The sequence below is a fragment of the Papio anubis genome, chromosome 4 (assembly GCF_008728515.1).
Source record: "Papio anubis isolate 15944 chromosome 4, Panubis1.0, whole genome shotgun sequence".
In the NCBI taxonomy this organism is placed as follows: domain Eukaryota; kingdom Metazoa; phylum Chordata; class Mammalia; order Primates; family Cercopithecidae; genus Papio; species Papio anubis.
Window position 1 is genome coordinate 30,680,121 of NC_044979.1, and position 23,385 is coordinate 30,703,505.

Sequence of the window (23,385 nt, forward strand, 5' to 3'; positions counted from 1 at the left end):
CAGGAGCTCAATAAATCTGTGGGAAATAAATATATAATTCCCATGGTGCCCATCAATGCAGTATCTAGGCTGCCTGGAGTAGCTAGGCAACACTGGGGATTAGCTTGGAACAGGGAAGGGATGGCTGGGGGCATACAGTGGAGCTGCTTTCATTGCCACAGGACTTAGGAGACAGCTGAGTTTCTTTGAATGACGATTTCATGACAGAAGGCAAAGAATAATCACGTGAAGATATTTGGGACAGTGATACAAAGAGATGCAAATGAGCAATAAGATCCTTGATTATTCCTGAATGTGAGAAAGCTAAACATGCTCCAAAGAAATAGAAAGCCAGAGAGAAAGGGTAGTGCCACACTGCACAATCTTTCAACGCCCAAAAAGGAGATGCTCAGGTTCTTTTCCTCATTATTCACTTAAATGTTTATTCAGTGCTTACCTGTATTATGTCAGGTACCGACTAGGCACAAAGACACAGAGATGAGAGAAAGGTTCTCTTCTTTGGAGAGCTTGCAATCCAGTAGAGAAAGATACATAAACTTGTAAACATGCAGTGAAATGTTGTGAATGCTTTGACAGCACAAAGATGGGATGATGAAAGGAAATGTCAGGTGTGATTTCTTAAGTGGCTGAATCTTAAAAGACAGCAGGTGCTCATCAGCCACAGAGGTGGTGAAGGAACTACTGATGGAGGAGCAGCATGAGCTGAGGGCAGAAGGCAGGACTCCAGCCTGGAAAAAGACCTAAGTTCTTCAGCATGGTGGGGGCTTGGCATCCCAGAGGGGTTTCAGTAAGAGAAGTCTAAAAGTCAAATCACAAATGGGCTTGTAACCCAGGTTAAGGCATTTAGATTTGTCACAAAGGTAATGAGGAAATCACTAAAGTGTCTTGGAATATGAGGAACCACTGAAGAGTCTGGAAAAAAATAAAATTATGTTTCAAAAACATCTGAGAGCATATGGAGAAAGGATTAGAGGGAAGGAGAATGAGGGCAAAGAGACTATTATTTCAACATCCAAACAACATCTTTGTTCATCATCAGAGATGAACAAAGAATAGCAGTATTAATCAAATGTCAAGGATGGATAAGAGAGGTTTTAAGGAGGCACAATCTCTAGGCCTTGTTAAAGGCCTAGATGTCAGCGTTGGGGTGGGGGGTGAGGGAGTGAAAATGAGAGCAGGGAAATCAGGTTTTTCAATCAGTTGGCATTACTGGTAACTCATGTCGATGCAGCTTTGAGGGCACAGTAGGAGGAAAACCAAATCACTGCAGGTTGAGGAGACACTGAATTATTAGGAAGGAGAAATGATGACTATGGGCTAGGAAAAGATGAAATCTGCGGCTATCAAATATTTCATCTCACAGGGATCTTTGAAGAGTTACCAGGAGAAACAGTGAGACTGAGTTACTCTGGGACAGGCAAAAAGCATTAGACTGTATAAATATATGGAACTATAACAGAATGCTAGGATCAGATTACAAAGTATCCTTTCACCTAGGATAGTTCTGATAAGATTCCACTGTCCTGTTAACATGGGATACAGTTATGATATTTTAGAACAAGTTCCAGCTGGCCTTGTGTTTCTCTGCCCAAGATTCTCATCCACAAAACAGGAAATTAAAATCCAACCCTTCTTTCTTAGAGGCTACACTACTTCTTCCTTCTGGGCAAATGGACTTGGTCAGCTCCAAGAAGGGTCAACACTCTTCACTTGGAAGCAATCAAGCTGTTACACAATAGGAAAATAAACTATTCGAAACGTTGGTTCACCCATTTATTAATGCCCAAAATGCGAAAAATGCTGAAACACATTTAATCTTCAGTGGTTGATCTAATAGTATTAGGAGTATCTGTAGTAAGAGAAATTAGCAAGGAGCAGTAGTGATTACCACACTAACACTTATTAAGTATTTTATAAGCATGCACTAAGCACTTCATGTTATCTTGTTTAATCCTCATTAAACAACCCTGAGGTATACACTAATATTCTCAATATTTGCAGTCCCTGATGGAGGACCAATGAAAAAGAACTGATTTTAATCTACTTAAATTTATTTTAATCTATTTAGTCTAATTCCTACTGGTAGCAGAATTATGGGGGTTTTTCTCTATCTCTATTATCTATACCATTGCTTCACTAACTTCTTAATTAAAACAAAATGCCCTTTATTATAATTTTAAAAACTGAATGCTTTCCTTAAATGTTAACAAAAGATCCACATGAACTCTTGCTTTTTCTTCTTTACCTCCCTGGCAGGGAATAGCACACAAAAGCTGGGGTACCAACCTGCCCAACATCATCAGGTTGCGGCAAAGGACAAATAATTAGAATCCAGAAATTTTGCTCCTTTTTTTAATTTTTTTTGAGACAGGGTCTTACACTATCACCCAGGCTGCAGTGCAGTGGCACAACCATGATGCATTGCAGACTTGAACTCCCAGGTTCAAGTGATCCTTCCACCTCCGCCTCCCAATTAGCTGAGACTACAGATGTGCACCACCATGCCCGGCTAATTTTTTTTTTTTTTTTTTTTTTTGAGATGGGGTCTTACTATGTTGTCAGTTGTCAGGACTGGTCTTGAACTCTTGGGCTCAAGCAATCCTCGCCAGTCAGCCTCCCAAAGTGCTTGGCTTACAGGTATGAGCCACCACGGCCAGCCCAGAAATTTCATTTCTGATAGCCAAAGCATTGCTAAAGGATAGCAAAGCACCAATGTTTCAAAGTATAGAAGCCAAAAAGACTAAACAATGCCAAATTGGTACGCATAGCAGCTGCTGAAGAGCAGAAACTTAAGGGGTCAAAGGCAGACCACAAAGAAGGCAAGGGGGCCAGGCATTAGAGGCCGAGGGGTGTGGGGGAAGGATGGAGGAGATGATGGGACACAGGCACAGAAGGTTCTCAAATCACCATAAAACAATGGCTCTTAACTACTTTTGAGCCACAAGTTCCCTTAAGAAACTGATTTTAAAAACTCCCTCTCTAAAACAATTCATGTTTACACAAAATTTTGCATTTCATGGAATTAGTATATCCCTTCAGAGGTGCACGGATCCCAGATTAAGAATCTGTAACAGGCCAGGCGCAGTGGCTCACGCCTGTAATCCTAGTACTTTAGGGCAAGGCAGAAGGATTGCTTGAATTCAGGAACTCAAGGCTGGGCAAACTAGTGAGACCTCGTTTCTACTAAAAAATAAATAAAAATAAAAATTAGCCAGGTATGATAGCACACGCCTGGAGTCCCAGCTACTCCCAGGAGGCTGAGGTGGGAGGATCACTTGAGCCTGGAAGGTTAACACTATGGTGAGCCATGATTACACCACTGCACTCCAGCCTAGGCAAAAGAGACTTTGTCGTGAAACAAAACAAAACAAATCAGTAATAAAGTATGGGCAGCCATAAAAAGACTGAAATCACGTCCTTTGCAACAACATGGATGGAGCCAGAGGCCAGTAACCTAAGTGAACTAACTCAGAAGCAGACAATCAAATATCACATGTTTTCACTTTTATAAGTGGGAACTAAACAATGGGTATACATGTACATAAAGAGAGAAATAATAGACACTGAGGACTCCAAAAGGGAAGGAGTGAGGGGGGTGAGAATTAAAAGAGTATCTGTTGGATACAATGTTCAATATTTTGGTGATGGATACACTAGAAGCTCAATCCCAAACATTACACAATACACCCAGGTAACAAACATGCAAATGTACCCTCTGAACCTTAAAGAAAAAGAATCTTTAATAAAATAATAAAATATGGGCCTAGCATTTATAGCATGTTACCATTTATGAAAATGAAAGCGTCTGATCATATAGGTTTTAACTATCTCTGGAAGGAGACACAAGACCCTACTAACATCAGCTGTCTCAAGGGAAGTACTCGATTTTTCACTATATATCCTTCTGCATTTTGAACAACGTAAATGAATGAAGAATTCAAAAATAAATTAATAAAAGTGCTCTGTCATAACCAATGGTGATTTCAAATGCCTGAGGCTACCCAGGAAATGTTCCTAACCTACTCCAAGAAAAGTAGTAGTGAAAACACGACAAATCTAAGTCTGTGGCAAAAGGTACAAGAAAAAGCTCTAAGACTTCGACTGTCACTAAAGGTAGTAAACATATAAACAACAGATACAAGTTGCTTGTGGGCACATCCAGAATCAGCAGTTCTATGATAAAAATATACTCAAAATACAAAGACAGAGTACATCAAAATGGCATCAGCCACAGAAGACAGTGGGCTATTACCTAAGTCCACAGGCTCACAATGGCCTCAGGAAACACCTACCTCATCAGGGGTATCCTTTGCATCAGGTTGTGTGGCGGCCGCCCGGCGGGCAAGATTTCCAGCACGGATGTTGCTAAGGTTGATCTGCCGCTCAGGAGGAGGCCCACCACGCGGCTGACCTCGGACAATGATGGCGCATCCTGAGAGGACCTAAGGAGGGGGAAGAAAGAAAATGAATGGTCCAGAGGCCATATCACCATAATGCAGATTGTGTACCACCGTATCCCCAACATTTCAAATATCACTTGCACTTCAAAGGCATGCAAAGTCATCTGCTGAATGACTAAATAAACAGAATTGTTTTTAGTTTTATAAGAGAAATACCTACATAACGCCTTGGGCCAAATTCTGAAATAATCGACCCAGAAATCCAACAATAGAAAAGTCATAGAATAAACAGACCAGGGTAAAAAGGCATGTGAGACATGCAGATTAATGACCTCTATAATTTCATCCTAGCAAGTACCACCCCTTGCATTCTTCCCAATTATTAAGGAATTAATATCTCCATCAACACTTTCCATTCTCAGATTGAAGCAAACAATGAAAGGCTTAAGAAAAGGGGAAGCTGGGGCCACACACAGTGGCTTACACCTGTAATCCCAGCACTGTGGGAGACCAAGGCGGGCAGATCACCCAAGGTCGGGAGTTCGAGACCAGCCTGACCAACATGGATAAACCCCATATCTACTAAAACTACCAAATCAGCTGGGAGTGGTGGCGCATGCCTGTAGTTCCAGCTACTTAGGAGGCTGAGGCAGGAGAATCACTTGAACCCGGGAGGCGGAGGTTGCGGTGAGCCAAGATCGCACCATTGCACTCCAGTCTGGGCAACAAAAGCAAAACTGTCTCAAACAAAAAAAAGAAAAATAAGAGAAGCTGAAGGAAGTCCCTACACACCCTTGGGAGGAACTGAGCATGCCCAAGGCTAAGGTGGATGTAATACCTAGAGTTTCCCTTGTGGACAGTACAAGAGAGAAATACAGAAGTAATCTAGAAAACCCATGCCCTACATGATTAAAACATAAGAATCTAATAAGCACCTTAAGGCTCCCAAGTGCAGTCAGTGGCTCCTTTTATCGCTCTAATCAAAGATGTCACGCATAGAACCCACTTGCAACTGTGAAAAGAGCTCTGAAACTCACCGGCATTAACCTTAAAATATTTGCAGGGGAGAAGAAGAAAGGATTTCAAGTGAAAGAAGGGAAGAAGAGCCATAAAGGAAAAATGACCCAAGTGATTCAAATTGTCTTTGCGAAGAGACTCATAATACAACAAACAGGTGGGGGCTCATGCCTTGGCTTCACTAGATCTGAAAGACTCTCAATTCCACGCTTCATAACAAATAGCTTCTGAAAGGTTAGTAGTGAGAAGGTTGGAGGGTTCTGTCAACACAGAACACTGTTCAGATCAGACCATGGAGTTCTCAGTAAAGGAATAATCCTTGTGAGGAAGTTGAATCAAAGGAAGAGAAAAAGGAGAAAGGAAGGAAGCTGCCCCTTTCACTTAGAGTGCATTGCTCCCCACCTCTCCACCTTAACTAATGCTTTCAAGTGTTAAATATTGATATAAATACACAAATGAATTTAAACCCACATGTACAAATTAAAGAATAAGAAAAGTAAACATCTGAGCAACCACCACCCAAGTTAAGAACTGAAATATTGCACATTGCCAGAACTTTGGTTTCCATGTGCACCTCTCTACCTTCAGCCCCTTCTCCCGAACCCCACCATTACCCTGACCAAGGATTTTGTACGAATATATCACAATTCATTTATCCATACTACCTTTTTATGGAAATTCTATCAAACAATATTGTACATTCCAATATATAATATTTAATTGTACATTACATTAGTATTCTGATAATGTCTCAGTATCCCCAACACCTTAAGTACACAGACCTTGGCCTAAGTCATTTTAATCCCTGGTTATATACCATGGCACACACATACAAAAAGACTACTTCCTAATCCTGTTATTAGCAATTAAACCCTAAAACTTCTAGCCACATAACTGTGCTAACACCCTATCCTGAGAATTCATGTCCTAGGCATCATCCCAGGGAACTGACATTCCAAAAGATAAGCTCTCAAACCAAACAAAGCCAGGAAGGAACAGGTTTACTACAGTAGAGGCTGCTTGAAGTTCCTGAATAAGAAGGGCCAAAGAAGAAAAGGAGAGCTTGGATCTGACTCATTTATATTCAATTCTTTCTCACAAGCAGCAGAAACAAAACACACAGCAAGAAGAGCATAGTGTAGAATACCTGCACTTGAAATCATTCGGGCACGAACTCCAAATATGGCTGAGGACAGCCAAGCTACACACAGCACACAAACCAGAACATCTGTCTCTAGTGCTTGCTGCTCAATTTCGGTCAAGTTTTCACACACACACACACAAAAAAGTAACGCATTCCCAGGAGACCTCTTGGTAAAGCCCAGTCATAAAAGCTAAGGCCTATTTACAAGAAAACTCATCCTCTCTGACGAAGGTCAACTCTGATAAGCAAGCATTGACCTAGCCTAGGAAACCATCTTTGTTTCTCAAGCCTGACAAATGCAACTGAGAAGCTCAAGTACAGAGGGACTGATGAGAAGAGCCCCTCATCTCTAAATATCAGAAAGGTATTACCTCTCTAATGCCTCTGCCTAGTAAACCGGATCCCTGGGGACAATGTGTCTACAACTATTACCCTGGCCCCATTAAGGGCTTTGACAAACAACTTGTACACAGTAATTGTGCAAAACTCCTTTGTATGCCCTCTCCTCTCCCTGAATGCTAAAGGCTGCTGTCAGAACTTCCTTGCATTGTTGCGCCAAAAATGCCATTCAGACAACAGTTAACGCTTGAATCAATGTTACAGAGATGATTTTTACTCTATAGGCTCTCTACACCTTTTATACCATTGAATATATGAGTTCAAGTAGCAGTCACCAATTCAACTTCCTAAGCAAAATAAATAGATTCACTGCGGCAGGTACTGCTATTCCTACTCCTCTAGGAGGAGAGGACTGGTATGTGTGCACCCTTCCTCTGAAACTCTCTTCCCCTCATTTGGCTATTGCCTTGGTGCAGACGTAAGAAGAGACTGACTGGACACCATTGTGGAAGTAAGAGAACTATTTCTACTAGGGAAGAACTAGTTTCCCTCCTACTACTCACAGAAACTGAAATCATTCAAAACACACTACAGGCCGGGTACAATGGCTCAAGACTGTAATCTCAGCACTTTGGGAGGCCAAGGCGAGAGGGCTGCTTGAACTTAGAAGTTCAAAACCAGCCTGGCCAACACAGCAAGACCTCATCTCTACTAAAAATCAAAAAAATTAGCCGGGTGTGGTGGTGCACGTCAGTAGTGCCAGCTACTTGGGAGGCTGAGGTAGGAGAATTGCTTGAGACTGGGAGGTCAAGGTTGCAGTGAGCCATGGTTGTGCCACTGCACTCCAGCCTGGGTGACAGAGCAAGACTCTGTCTCAAAAAACAAACAAACAAACAAAAACACACTACACCTATTTTGCTATTTCCATTTCATCTGCCAACCACTGTTAAACTCTCTCACCTGTCTCACTCGCCAACAGTCTTTATTCAAGTTCTCCCTCAATGAAAACATTGTAATGGCCTTCTTGTAGCTAACAGTCTCCACCAAATAAAACCAAGGAGAAATACCTTCTGGGGGAAAAATACTTTAAATGTCCAGGTAAAATATGAAAAAGGCCAAGGGTCTATATGCTCGACAATTTACATCTCATATGGCACCAAAACAAGCCATTTTTCTTCTCAGGAAGACCTGCCAAGTAATTATTGTTATAATTTTATTCCTTGATTTATTCACTTATTAATTAACTACAAACTTACTGAGTGCCTACTATGTGCAGGCATTGTTCTAGGCAAGTGGCATGTTTCAGTGAAACAAAGCAGACAAAAATTTCTGCTCTTGAGGAGCTGACATTCTAGTAGGGTGAGGCTGACAAACAATAAACATCACATCTAAGTATAATATGTTGTTTACCAGAATTTTAATTTCAGGAGGATAATGTTAAGATTGAGAAGAAACTGTCATGGGTAATTAGTCTGCCAAAGCTGTGCTGATTCATGTTGCAAACTTTCATGGATGCAGTAATTATCCTTAATTGCTAATTTATAGAGCATAGAAAGAAAGTCAAATGGTTACTGCTTTATCCAATTACATTAATAAAATGACATTCTAGAAAAATGATCTTAGAACTACCTGATACAGCAGGAGGTTTGTGAAACCAGGTGTCACAATGAGTCAGTTTGATTGAGGTTATGGATTAGACATTTCTCAGTTCTGCCAATAAAGGTTGCAGAGGGACGTGGTGTGATTCAAAGGACCTGGCTTCAGGGCACAAGTCACATGGTTACAAAGGCTGAAACAACGCAGCTGAGAAGGAAAATTGAGGACTCAAACTGCTCAAACCCACTTACAGGTTTACTGGGAGATTTACCTGCAGTGAAACACTATATGGGCAGCCACTAAAATGTTGCCCAGCAACAGGAACACCACATTAAATCTTCACTAGATTCTGATAAATGACTTGGTTTAACTCTTTAACTCCCAGGCCAACGACACAAGAAAACAGAAAACTTCTTATACAAAAACCCAGTCACACTAAGGGCAAAGAAAGGGAAGGTACAGAAATTGTATGTCAATGAAGCCAATATTTTTTCCCAGCCCAAGAGCAAAAATCACTTTGGTCTGAGAATGGCATTTTATCAGCTCTGCAAAGAGGACTGGCTTAACAGGCATATCCGCTGGTTAAGATAGTATAATAGGTATACTATTACAGCAATATCTACCTGTATGAAGAACCAACATAAAGAACGAGGGCAGACATCTGATGACAAATATCACAAAAAGAAGGCCCAATACAAATCCATACATTTATGGCCCACTGATTTTCCACAAGGGTGCCAGGATAATTCAGTGGGGAAAGAGTAGTCCTTTCAACAAAAATGTGTTGGGACAACTAGATCTCCATGTGCAAAAGAATGAAGTCGGCCCTCTACGTCATACCATATACAAAAGATAACTCAAAAAGAACCAGAGACCTAAATTTAAGAGTTAAACTATAAAAGTCTTAGAAGAAAACAAACGTGTAAATTTACATGACCTTGCATTAGGTGATGGTTTCTTAGGTGACACCAAAAACACAAGCAACTTAAAAATAAATAAATAAATTGGACTTCATAAAAATTAAAAACAGGGTGCTTCAATGGACACTATCAAGAAAGAAAAAAATAGGAGTATTTGCAAATTCTGAATACTAGACTCTTATCTCATATATCTGACAAGGGTCTAGCATCTAGAATAAAGAGCTATTATAATTTGATAAGAAAACAACAACCCAATTAAAGTAAGTTGGAGACATTTATCCAAACAATAAATATAAATGTCCAAAAAGCACATGAAAAGATGCTCTTCATCATTAGTCATCAGAGAAATGCAATTCAAAACTACAATGACATACCACTTCACCACTACTAGGATAGCTAAAATCAATAAGACAGGCAATAGCAAGTGTTGACAAGGATGTATAAGAATTGGACCCCTCATATCTTATGGGTGGTGTAGCTGCTTTGGAAAACAATCTGGAGGTTTCTCAAAAGTTAAACAGTTATCATATGACCCTGCGATTTCACTCCTAGGTGTATATATCCAAGAGAAATACAAACATATGTGCACACAGAAACATGTACACCAATGCTCATTGCAACATCATTAATAATAGCCAAAAAAAGAGAGAAAACAATGAATGTTCATCAACAGCTGTCAACTTGTGATAAAATGTCGTATATCCATACAACTGGAATATCATTCAGAAATAAAAAGAGCTTAAGTACTGATAGATGTTACAACATGGGTGAACCTTGAAAACGTCACATTAAGTCTTAGTTACTAAGCCACACACAAAAGGCCACATACTGAATTGTTCCCGTTATATGAAATGTCCAGAATAGGGAAATCCATAGACAGACCATAGACTAGTGGTTCCCAGGGACTGATAGGAGGGGAGAGTGGGGAATATACTAATGGATACAGATTTCTTTGGACATGATAAAAATATTCCAAATTAGTACTAATTGTTATACGATTGTAGTAAAAAAGCTACTGAATTATATATTTTTAAAGTGTCAACTTTATGGTACGTTAATTATATCCAAAAAAAAATGTTAAGGTCCAATACAGAAGTACACAAACATGGGGACATAAAATGTGTATTTCACTACAGAGACTTCCATATTCTTGCAGGAAGATTAGATGCTAGCTGAAAAACATTAACAAAATTTTTTTTAAATGGCAGCAGACTGAGAAGCAAAAGTCAGGCATGGTGACTCACCCCAGAAGAGGCTATAAGTATAAACCTTCAAATCCTCTAGAAATAACTAGGTAGGAAGCCACAGGAAAAAGACAGAACTTCAGTGAAATCTACAAAGCTCTAAAAAGGATGAAAATGGCCAGAAGCAATACAAGCTTCTTCTCAGAAACAACATAGACAGCATCCTGTGTGTCACACAGAAAGGAGAACCAGGAAAAGCATTGAGCTGAGGGGTCCATGATGCCATTCTTCAACTGTCACAACCCAAAGGCTGCACATGCAGGGACTCTATGTCAGAGTGGCAAAGAAGCAGGCCAGGGACTTACCTCCGGACAAGGTGTTTTCTACACCTAAAAATACCATCAGGGGATGGGGAAGGAGCTGCTGTAAAAAGAGGAGGGAAAGTTTGATCCTATTGGATCCCCTTTAATGAAATGAAAACATCTAAAGAAACTGAATGAAAGAAAGAGTAACTAAAAGGAAACTCAACTGGGGAATATTTCAAAAAGCATATCAGGAAAAAGCTTCCTGGCAGCCAGAGCTGTTGCCTCCACAGGAAGAATCATCTCTTGAAAATTAAAAAGTCATTTAGACAAAGCAAGCAATCCCAAAACAACATAAGCTGTGTGGTCTGGGAGGCCTTTCCCAGAATACTCACCAACACAGCCAGTTTTTTGTTTGTTTTGTGTGTGTGTGTTTTTGTTTTGTTTTTTGTTTTTTTTCCTGGCAAGAACAAGATGCAAACCTAAATTAGAGGGCCCAACATTCAAATCCAATGAACCAGAAGCCCAGGAGCTTATGGCAGCGCTGACTCACTGGCTCTGGATACACTTGCAGACCCAGCAGATACAAGCACAAGTTGCTGCTCCCAAGCCAACTGTGCCAAAAATCGGGCCTCAGCTTACATATAGGGAGTTTAAATCTCAGGAGGACCAGAATAATCATCTACAGAGAGACTTCAGATAAAGACAGCATTTAATCTGGGCCCTTTTATTTTACAGCTGAGAAATCTGAGAGCAAGATAGGTAAAGTAACTTTTGCCTAAAATAACCAGGATTGACAGTAGAACAAGGATTGGGGTTGAAGTTTCCCAATTCTGATATTCCACTATGCCACACACACAAACAAGCATTTGGGAGCTGATTTCTGTTAAAATGGTATCTGAGGTTACCTACTGATTAAATCTTTTTCCCAATTAAAATCTCTGTTTATATGTGCCAGTAAAACAGGTGTTGGACACCAAATCACTAAGCAAGTAAAGCTTCCATTGAGTTGACTGTCCCAAATCATACCAACATTTATTAAACCGTACCATCTGCAAGGCAAGCTGACTTAGAGTCCAATATTACAAAAGAACACCCAAAAAGGAGACGCAAAGAAGAAAACTTCAAAACGATAAAATGCAGGATCGGCAAACTACAGCCCACTAGCCAAATCCAGCCTACAGCCTGTTTTTGTACAGTCCATGAGCTAAAAATGGTTTTTACATTTTTAAAAGGTTGGAAAAACATCAAAAGAAGATTATGCAACATGCAAAAGAGTATGAAAGTCAAATTTCAGTGTCCATAAATAAAGTTTTATTGGAACACGTCAAGCTCATTCATTTATGTATTGTCTAGGGCTGCTTTCGCACTAGAATGGCACAGTTGAGTAGTTGCGACAGAGACCATATGCCTGGCAAAGCCTAAAATATTTATTACCTGGCCCTTTACAGAGTAAGTTTGCCAACCCCTGATATAAAGCATTATGACAAGCAAGTGAGATGAAAACTAGTTTTATGGTCGTCTGAATAGCAAGTGCATGGCAAAAATAAATTCTGAACCAATTCGAGTTACACAAACTGCTCGTTTTTATAATCAGAGAAGGAGCCGCAGTATATGGCAATAAGAATTTAGTTTCAGAATCAAATCAATGTCAGCAGTGACCTTTGAAAGTTATTAATTGGCTCCATTAGCTTCCGTTTCATCATTTATAAAATAAATACATAAGAATATATATAAGTTGTTACGATCCAGTTTGTCAATCTGTTGCTGAAATAAAAATAAAATGAAGAGTTGTTATGAAACAAAATAAAAGCACTTAGCACAGAGCCCAACCCAGGCACGCAATAAATATAGCCAACATTGTTGTTGTAAGAAATGGCTCAAAGTGTGGTCTGCTATAAAGATTGGAAGAGTATGTACAATAGAAAAAGATGGACATTCCTCTAGGGATATAAAAGAAAATATCATGGCCAGGCGCAGTGGCTTACGCCTGTAATCCCAACACTTTGGGAGGCCAAGGCAGGTGGATCACCTGAGGTCAGGAGTTTGAGACCAGCCTGGCCAACATGGTGAAACCCCATCCCTACCAAAAATACAAAAATTAGCTGGATGTGGTGGTAGGCGTTTGTAATCCCAGCTACTCAGGAGGCTGAGGCAGGAGAATCACTTGAACCCAAGAGGCAGAGGTTGCAGTAAGCCGAGATCAGGCTATTGAACTCCAGACTGGGCAACAAGAGCGAAACTGCGTCTCAAAAATAAAGAAAGAAAGAAAATATCAAAGTCACAGAAATTCTCTCACCACTGAATTCAGTCAGATTTAGACTGATAACCTGTAATCTAATTCCCCTGATGTATCAGTTAAGATACCCACTCATTGGAAAGTAGATTTAAGTACTTATTTCCAAATCTCTATCCTCTGGGGTGACGGTAATAAGTATCATCCCTTTAGTTTGTACTGAACTTCATACTTGACAAACTGTCTTGGCAATCATTGGCAATCATAGCCTCAGATGGTGTGGCTAATTGGAACAACCATGAGCTCTGAAATTATACAGCCTTGAGTTTGAACACAAACTCAAGTGAAAATCATTCTGCACACTGTGATATTCCTTCATCTGTAAATGAAGATAATACCACTATCTCCTCTGGGTTATTTGGATTATTACATAAGATCCCTGACTCCCTGAAATCAAGAAGGTAAGTCAATAAATGTTAAAGGAACATTAATCTCTCTTCCCTTCCTTCCCTGCTCTCCTCCCCTTCTCATCCTCACATCAATGCCCTGAGAAAGCAGGACAGGACCCTTATCCTCATTTTACAGATGAGAAAACTATGGCACAGTAAGATGGCATCAGGGATAGAACACAGGTTTTCCCAGTGTACTTGCTAATAAACCGCAAATACTAAATCTGTGATATGAGAACCATGAGCCAAAATACTGATGACTTACATAAAAGAACACAACCAAGACTGTAGCTTAGCCTTCACAATCGAAGCCTTCACCATGAAGGAACTCACTCAACCTCCTGGAAACCAGTGTCAGGACTGTCTCCAGGACAATGGTTCTCTGCAAAGCCAAGTCCTCACTACCTCACGCTGAGCTCTGCTGTTGCCAAGGACCTGGGAGATCAAGACTTATTTACTCAGAAATAAGACAGAACAACTCAGGAAGAACTAACCACACATAGCAGACAAATGTGAAGTGTCATTTAAGAGAAGTCTACCCCAGCTGTCGAAAGAAAATCTTTCAGGATAGGTAACAGTTATGTGTTAACTTACCAGAGGAGGAATCAAAAATTAACTGACTCCAGGACATAAAAAAAGAGTATCACTATATAGAGGGGACTTTCTCCTCTATCAAATGGCGAGGGTCAAGTACTCAGGCTATTAAAGGTAAAGGAAAGTTACTGCTGTGATCAGTGTTCATTATTCTCTTCCCATGTTCCCCTTCAGAAAGGAGCTTTTCTGAATTTCCTGAAGTGTTATAATCTGAGAAAACAAAGCATACAGACAGACTAGAGCACCAAACCACTCAGTAAGATTAACTACTACATATAATTTTATTGAATAATGATTCTAACAGGTCAGAGAAACCAGAATTTCTGGAGCGTGCATCTAAACGTATACACTAAAAATCAAGAAGTTTGATACTGAACAGCCACTGAGAATTTAGGTCTAACAGTTATCTTATCACGACTCCTAAAAATAACATTCTGATGGGAAAAAGGAATCAAACATATACTACTGGGGTAAATGTATAAACCTCTAGTGAAGAAAAACGTTTTAATAAGGAAAAAAAAAAATGAAGGTTTTTTGTTTTTTGTTTTTATGAGATGGAATCTCACTCTGTTGCCCAGGCTGGAGTGCAATGGCACGATCTCGGCTCACTGCAAACCTCCACCTCTCAGGCTCAAGTGATTCTCATGCGTCACCCTCCCAAGTAGCTGGGACCACAGGTGTGTGCCACCAAGTGCAGCTAATTTTTGTATTTTTAATAGAAATGGTGTTTCACCATGTTGGCCAGACTGGTCTCAAACTCCTGACGTCAGGTGATCTGCCTGCCTTGGCCTCCCAAAGTGCTGGGATTAAGGCATGAGCCACTGCACCTGGCCAAAATAAGGTGTTTGTTTTAAACACTAAATACATCACAGAAAAACTGAGATCATTTTTAAAAGTACTTTATTTCAATTCTAGACAAATACCAAAAGCACATTAAATTTGGAGGAAAAAAATAAACCCAGCTCAAGCCTTCCAAGAAGTTTAAAAGGAAGCTGGAAATATTTCAAAGAAAAAATGCCTAAAAGCAAAGCATTTTTTTTTCTCCAAAAACAAAAGAGATGCTAATTTTCTGCTATGATGCTAGGCAGTCTTTATTTTAAGGGTGACTAATCCTATGGCTAAATCACCTTAAGCTACCAACACGTCAAAAAAGCTATAAAGACTCCCCTTGGTCAGCACAAGCTGGCAGGATACTAGGACCTGAAGATTAAACCAGCACTTGCTGGCAGGTCACAGAAAGCTGAAGACTCAGCTAGTGTGAGCAGATTTGTCACCTACAGGGGAACTGAGTAAATCATACCTAGAGGATAATGAGAGCTAAGTTTCTCAGAGGGGAGTTACAAATACAGAAAGGCCAGAAAAAAAAAAAAAAAAAAAAAAAAAACCCTGTTAGATTAGAAGTAAATCCTTGCTTTTTAATATATACAGATAAATATAAAAAGAGAGATGTATGTGTGTTGTTTACATACACAAGTACTTCCTGGCTCCATCCACTAAGGAAGAGGGCCCAAAAACTATGATACCCCAGTAGCAATGGGTACACCTAGTACCCAGATCTTGGCTAAACATTCCTGTTTCTTGGAAGGAATGCAGGAATGCAGGTGGGGATGGAAGGAGGGAGGAGGGTAGGAAGGAGGGAGGAGGGTAGGAAGGAGGGAGGAAGGTAGGAAGGGAGGGAGGAAGGCAGGAAAGAGAGAGCAAGGCAGGAAGGGAGCCAGGAAGACAGGAAGACAGGGAGACAGGGAGACAGGGAGGCAGGGAGGCAGGCAGGCAGGCAGGGAGGGAGGAAGGAAGGGAGGAAGGAGGAGGAACGGAGGAAGGGGAAAGGAGAAGGAAGGAGAAGGAAGGGGAAGGAAGGGGAAGGAAAGGGAAGGAAGGAAAACTCTTCTCTGCTAAATAGAACCAACGCTTCTTGAAGAAACAGCTGATTCCAGGGTTGGGGCAGGGAAAGCACAATATGAGCCTGGAATACCTTGCTGTGTCAGAAGAAAAGAAAGTGTTCAAAGAATAATGGGACATAACAAAATGACATAAGAACCAGCTTACAAGAGCTCTCATTAGCCAAAACTGGGACAACTTGAAAATCAACATAATTAATAGTAATAGATTATAATCCATTGAATAAATACATGAATAAAAAATGTGGAAGAGAAAGTTCTCTATTACAGTTGAACAACAACTAATAAATGTAGAATTGACAATGGAATTAGAAAATAATCGTGTGCCAACAAATCACACTAATAAGAATCATTAATGGAGGCCGGGCACAGTGGCTCAAACTTGTAGTCCCAGCACTTTGGGAGGCTGAGGCAGGTGGATCACCTGAGGTCAGGAGTTGGAGATCAGCCTGGCCAACATGGCAAAACCCCGTCTCTACTAAAAATACAAAAATTAGCCGGGCAGGGGGCGTGTGTCTATAGTCCCAGCTACTCGGGAGACTAAGGCAGGAGAATTGCTTAAATCCAGGGGGCAAAGCCTGCAGAGAGCTGAGATCGCACCACTGTAAGCCAGCCTGGGCAACAGAGCGAGACTCCGTCTCAAAAAAAAAAGAAAAAGAAAAGATATGTGTAGAATCTCAAAATAGCTTCTCACAAAGTACTAGTTACATATTATTTATATATACTACATAATATAGTTACATATCATATATAATAAACATTACATGATATCTATTATATATAATATATACTATATGTTTATATATGACATATACTATGTATCATACATCATAAATATTTTAGCTATCTCCTACCAAAGAATATGTATTACTAAATAATGAATAGGTTAAAATATGTATTACTTATTATATAAAATAGATTACTTATTACATAAAATACTTATACCTAAAATTTCACTGAGGAAACCTGACAGACATCATCTTAATCAAGTAATTACAGTTATCAACACTAGTAATGTGACAATGACACGGTGTGCCTCACTGATATGGTGCACTGAGGAGAACTTAGCATCATTTATATGGTATTTCTGCCACAATTACAGTCTTTTTTTTTTTTTTTTTTTTTTTTTGAGACAGAGTCTCGCTCTGTCGCCCAGGCTGGAGTGCAGTGGCTGGATCTCAGCTCACTGCAAGCTCCGCCTCCCGGGTTTACACCATTCTCCTCCCTCAGCCTCCCGAGTAGCTGGCACTACAGGCGCCCGCCACCTCGCCCGGCTAGTTTTTTGTAATTTTTTTTTTTAGTAGAGACGGGATTTCACCGTGTTAGCCAGGATGCAAAATTACAGTCTTAAATTCAATCATAAGGAAGCAACAGACAAACTCATGACAAGGCACATTCTATAAAGTAACTCTTGGAAAAAATGTCAGGATCATGAAAATCAAGGAAAGACTGAGGAATTATTCCTGAATGAAGGAAACGAGAGACACGGCAGCTAATAGGTGACCCTGGGGTAACCAGCAAAATCTGAAGGGAGTTTGCCGGTTGGATGGCAGTATTGTATCTATGTTAATCTCTTTTTCTTTTTTTTTTTTTTTTTTCTTTTTTGGGATGGAGTCTTGCTCTGTCACCCAGGCTGGAGTGCAGTGGTGCGATCTCGGCTCACTGCAACCTCCGCCTCCTGGGTTCAAGGGATTCTCCAGTCTCAGCCCTCCGAGTAGCTGGACTACAGATGCATGCCAGCACGCTCAGCTATTTTTTTGTATTTTTAGTAGAGACAGGATTTTATCATGTTGAACAGGTTGGTCTTGAACTTCTGACCTCAACTAATCCGCCTGCCTCCTGCCTCAGCCTCTCAAAGTGCTAGGATTACAGGCATGAGCCACTGCACCCTGCCATAACCATGTTAATATCTGATCTTGATGGTTTTATTGTGTTCATATAGATGAATATCCTCGGTTTTAAGACAATACTTAGAAGTACTAAAGTATTAAAGGGATATGGTATATGGGATACCATATCTGCAGATTACTTTCAAATAATTCAGAAAAAAATAATACAGAAGATCCTCACTGTTCAGGTTCTGAATTTTCAAATTTGCCTACTCACTATAAAATATTTGTAACCCCCAAATCAATACTCTCAGTACTGTTACTGTCATTTACGCGCATGTACATGCACAAAGTGGCAAAAACTTGAGTTGCCTGATGTCTTCGTTCCCAGCAGGGAAATGCTCTGCCTTCTTGTTTCAGCTTTCACACAGTAAACAAGTGTTCTTTATGTGGTCTATTTAGTGCCACATGTTTTACATTTTAGTACTATTGTTGACTTCACTGTTTAAAATAGCCCTGAAGGGTAGTTCTGACTTGCTGTCTAGTATTCCTAGCACAAGAAAGCTGTTGTGATATACCTTACAGAGAAAATAGATAAGTGACAGATAAACTACATTCAGTCGTGAGTTACAGTGCTACTGGCTTTGAGTTCCAAGTTAAAGTATCAAAAAAAAAAATATTAAACAAAGTGTCTTTATACAGAGGCGCACAAATAGCCAAGCACAGTGGCACCTGCAAGTAGTTTCAGCTACTTGGGAGGCTGAGGCAGGAGAATTACTTGAAGCCAGGAGTTCAAGGCTACAGTGTACTATGATGATTCAGCCTATGAAGAGCCACTGCACTCCAGCCTGGGCAACATAGAAAGACTCCACCTCCAAACAAACAAACAAACAAACAAACCAGGAGCGTGCACAAAGAACAAGGGCAGGTATTGATCAGTTGATGAAAATGCGACCAGAAGCTTGAAGGGACCTAATCAATACTCATAGATTCACAGTGTTTGCAACTTTATAGAATATAACTACTGTGAATGAATAATGATTGGATGTAATAAACATAGAGAGGATGATAAGGCAGTTAAGGACTCTTGCTAAAGGGGATACAGGAGTTATCTCTATTATTCTAACTTTTCTCAAAGTTTGAAATTATTTCACAATAAGAAGTTTTTTTAAACACCTTTCAAGATACTTGAAAGGTGTTTAAGCCCAGTCCTCCCTCTCTCCATGCACATACAGCTTCTAAGAATTTCAATATCAAACTATTATTATGTTGCATGGACCATACATCTTCCTGTGTGATCCATGCAGTGTTTATCTTTTCCAAATGAAATAAAATGATAGACGCTTTCAAATCACAGAATTCAAACTTTCTGAGTGTGCTGTTCAAAAAGACTACTGCCCCCAAAAAATCTTGGGTTTTAGAGATATCCCTTTTCCTTCCTATGCCAATTATCTCATGGTTTATTTTTTTCTTTTAATTGCATATAAACGTGATCTATGGTTGAGTGCAATGGCTCACACCTATAATCCCAGCACTTTGGGAGGTCAAGGCAAGAAGATCTCTTGGAGCCAGGATTTCAAGACCAGCTAAGTCAACAAAGTGAGACCCATTACTACAGAAAAATTAAAAATAAAAATAAATAAATAAATGTGATCTAATTAGGTGTTATATTCAGAAAAGCTAGAAACCCCTTAGTGTCTCAAAAGATTTGAGAAACAAGTCATGGAAGTTCAGAGTTAAAGTAACTGAGAACTTTCTATAAGAGGCAAGACCATTAAATCTATTTTTGGTTTAAGAGAAGTTTTCTAATCTGGCTACAAACCCTTTACTCTTGAGAGTTGGCTGTCTTTATTTTCAAAAAAGAATCATATTATCAAAAACAATGTGTGAGAACCAGGAGCAGTGGCTCACATTTGTAATCCCAGCTACTCTGGAGGCTGAGGTGGGAGGGTGGCTTGAGCCAAGGAGTTCAAGATCAGCCTGGGCAACACAGGCATCTTTTAAAAAAAAATTAAAATTAGGCCAGGCATGGTAGCTCATGCCTGTAATCCTAGCACTTTGGGAGGCTGAGGCAGGCAGATAATCTGAGATCAGGAGTTCAAGGTCAGCCTAGCCAACATGGTGAAACTGTCTCTACTACAAATAGAAAAATTTGCCAGATGTAGTGGCACATGCCTGTGATCCCAGCTACTCAGAAGGGTGAGACACAAGAATCACTTGAACCCAGGACACAGAGGTTGCAGTGAGCCAAGATCACGCCACTGCACTCCAGCCTGGGTGACAGACTCTGTCTCAAAAAAAAAAAAAAAAAAAAATTAGAATTAGTTAAATAAATAAATAACAATGCCTAAGTTCTCCAGTCTAAACTAGAAACAAAGAGAAAAGATGCTTTGAGAATGCCAAGAGAAATTCTCTATATTAATCTTCAAGATGCTGAATTTTATTTCCCTTTTTCCTTATCAAATCCTAAGACTTCCTCCTCCTGTCCCTATACCTTTGATCTTCTCTAAAATGCAGGCTGTCTGGATCAAAACACAAAGGTAACAGAGTAATATTTTTTGCCAGCACAGTACATGGAGGGGACAGGAAGGAAATACTACTACACTGTCATTGCTAGCAGTGTAGGCATTTAGATATATTTTTGTTACCATGGTATTGGATATATCCTTTGGGGTAAATCTACTGAGAGAATCTTGCCTAAGAAGCAAGAACAATATAAGACTCGTGGAGAATATAATCATAGAAGAGATTATAGCATTTGCTCAGACACCAAGTATCCCTTTGGAGCATATAGGTAGTGACTGAGGAAAGTGGGAAGACAATTGAATACTGAACAGTTAATTAAGAGATTCTCCGAAGTGCTCAGGGATATCGTATAGATTTGAGTGGTTTTGGTTGAGAACAGAGTAGGCTTGACAGCTCACAGGAAATAATCAATTGAGTGGTTAGAAATGAGTTAGGTAAAACATTACTGAAGTGGGTAACAAGGGAAATTTGACATACTGTCAAAAGGGAACCGCGCTGGCCGAGCGTGGTGGCTCACACCTGTAATCCCAGCATTTTGGGAGGCCAAGGTGGGTGGATCACCTGAGCTCAAGAGTTCCAGAGGAGCCTGGCCAACATGGTGAAACCCCATCTCTACTAAAAATACAAAAATGAGCTGGTCGTGGTGGTGGGCGCCTGTAGTCCCAGCTACTTGGCAGGCTAAGGCAGGAGAATCACTTGAACCCGGAACGCAGAGGTTGCAGCGAGCCGGGACTGTGCCACTGCACTCCAGCCTGGGCAACAGAGCGAGACTCCATCTCAAAAAAAAAAAAAAAAAGAGGAGGGAGGCACTGCTGAGGGAAGCAGACTGGAGCAAATGTTGTCAAAGATAACATAAACTACTGAGGGGAGAATGCAGTGATGCGGAGACAAGTCGGAGTTGCATTAAAGAGGGCAGAGGGAGAAGGTGGGACAGGGTACTGCACTATGAAAACGGAGAATCCAAATGAGGGGAGAAAGAGGTGAGGGCATGCTTGTCTAGAGATCATGCCGAGGGAGTGGTAGGTCCCAGAGACATTTGGGCCACCTCTTGTCATTTGGCAGAGAAATAGGTAAAGCAGCTGTGAGTGCAGCGCATGCTTTTAGTGGTTCAGCTTTCATTCATTTGAGCAAAAATCCACTAAGCTATGAGCTGTGGTAAGGACAAGAATTGTTTTTGTCATCTCCTGAGTCTAGCACTGTACTTGACATACAGTAGAGCCATTTATTTATTCAAAAAATACTTATTTGTTCCTGGTCTTGTTCTGGGCTCTGGATTTACCATGGTGAATAAGACAGACATGATCTTTGCCCTTACAGAGCAGCCAGCATAGAGAGGAAGACTGATACTAAACAATTACTCTCTTATGTAATATTGTCACAAGTTCTATGGGAGAGAAGTACGGTATTCGTACAGCATGGCAATCTGATCTACTCTAGGGTTTAGGGAGTCCTCTTTGAGGAAGGCCAAAGTTAAGGCAGAATTTGCTGGAGAACATATGTTCCTGAATGAGGAAGTTAGAGTGGGGAATATAGGCAGGGAATTACTGGACAGCACTTCTCAGACTTTACCCTGCAAACATCAATCACCCGGAGATCTTGTAAAAATGCAGATTCTGATTCATTAGGTTTGGGGTAGGGTCTGAGGGTCTGCATTTCTAACAAGTTCTCAGGTGATTACTGTTCTACAGTCTCCTTCAGAAGATCTCTGCACATGCCTCTCTTCAATTCTGCCTTTTTCTTTTGTTTCTATTGAAAGATGATGGGATTTAACTGAGTCATTTTTCTTCCCCTGAGTCTGTAGCCATGTTGACTAGCAGTCATAAAACTTAACTATTCAGTGCTTTCAAAGTATAGTTGATCAACAGCATTTTACATAATGGAAAACAATGCAGTCACTCAAAACACCAAATTCTACACTCTCTGATTTTGACATAAAGACCTATTCTAAGCACTGTATGTGCCTATGTCTGTAACACAGATGTCTTCTTGTGCCTGTCACAAGTAGGATTAACAATTCCAAGGACTGTGCTTTCTGAATATTTTTTGACGACTGATCTGTAATATTGTTTACCAAACAATGATGGACTCGGCCCTAGTCTAAAGATTCACTTTGGGCACCACCAGAAATCCGTTAAGTCCAGCAACCCCTTCCTTTAACTGGGACCCTTTCCTCCTCCACAGTTCCAAGGCCCAGAGAAAGGAGAGAAGCACAGCAGCTACTGTTCCTGGTCCAGGGACAGAGGAGAGCAGCTACTGCGTTACTAGCCACTGTGGCAAGGCTGCTGTCATCTCATCTCTCCTCCTCACAGCACTGCCATCACTGTGTGCCTGAGTGAAATATACTGTACAAAATATCAAATCATAATAAAATGATAAAACGTGGTAGGAGACCTGTATACCAGATACCACTAAATGAAAGCCGACCAGAGATCTTGAAATATCTTAGAGAAATGAAAATGACTGCATTTACTCTTCCTCAGGTTTGTTCCTGTAAAGTCATGCACACTTTTCCCTAAACTTGACCTAGAGAAATAGTGATATTAAGCATAATACTCAGTATTACTCAGAGTGAATCATCTCTAAAGAATGTCTAATATACTTACTCGGGTTTATATACAGAGCTGACCACAGAGCTTGAGGAAATAAGTCAGCTTCTACGATACTCATGAGAAGCATGACTTTTCCCCATTTATTTTCCAAACTCAAATAGGAAATTCTTCCTATTTGAAATACTGATAGTCAATTTTAGATGTCAAAATAAAGTACAAATCACAAGTCTACCATAAACATTTTAAAGTCATTTATTGCTGAATTAAGGTACCATCCTAGGATTCGCCTCATTATTAAAATCCTAGGGAGATTATCATAAAGGAATAAAAACTCAAGACCCTGGTCATCTAACACAGCTGGCGATTATAAGAGAACTGGTCATTCCTTCCCCACTACGATGC

General features: G+C 40.3%; 1 protein-coding gene across 1 annotated transcript in view; it reads right to left on the reverse strand.

Annotated features, from left to right (window-relative positions):
• The window catches only part of SND1 (staphylococcal nuclease and tudor domain containing 1), a 438,879-nt gene that overhangs the window by 401,111 nt on the left and 14,383 nt on the right, over positions 1-23,385 (reverse strand). Inside the window, exon 2 of the mRNA XM_017957142.2 lies at positions 4,293-4,442. Coding sequence (XP_017812631.1) covers positions 4,293-4,442 — 150 coding nt within the window. The remainder of the gene's footprint in view (positions 1-4,292; positions 4,443-23,385) is intronic.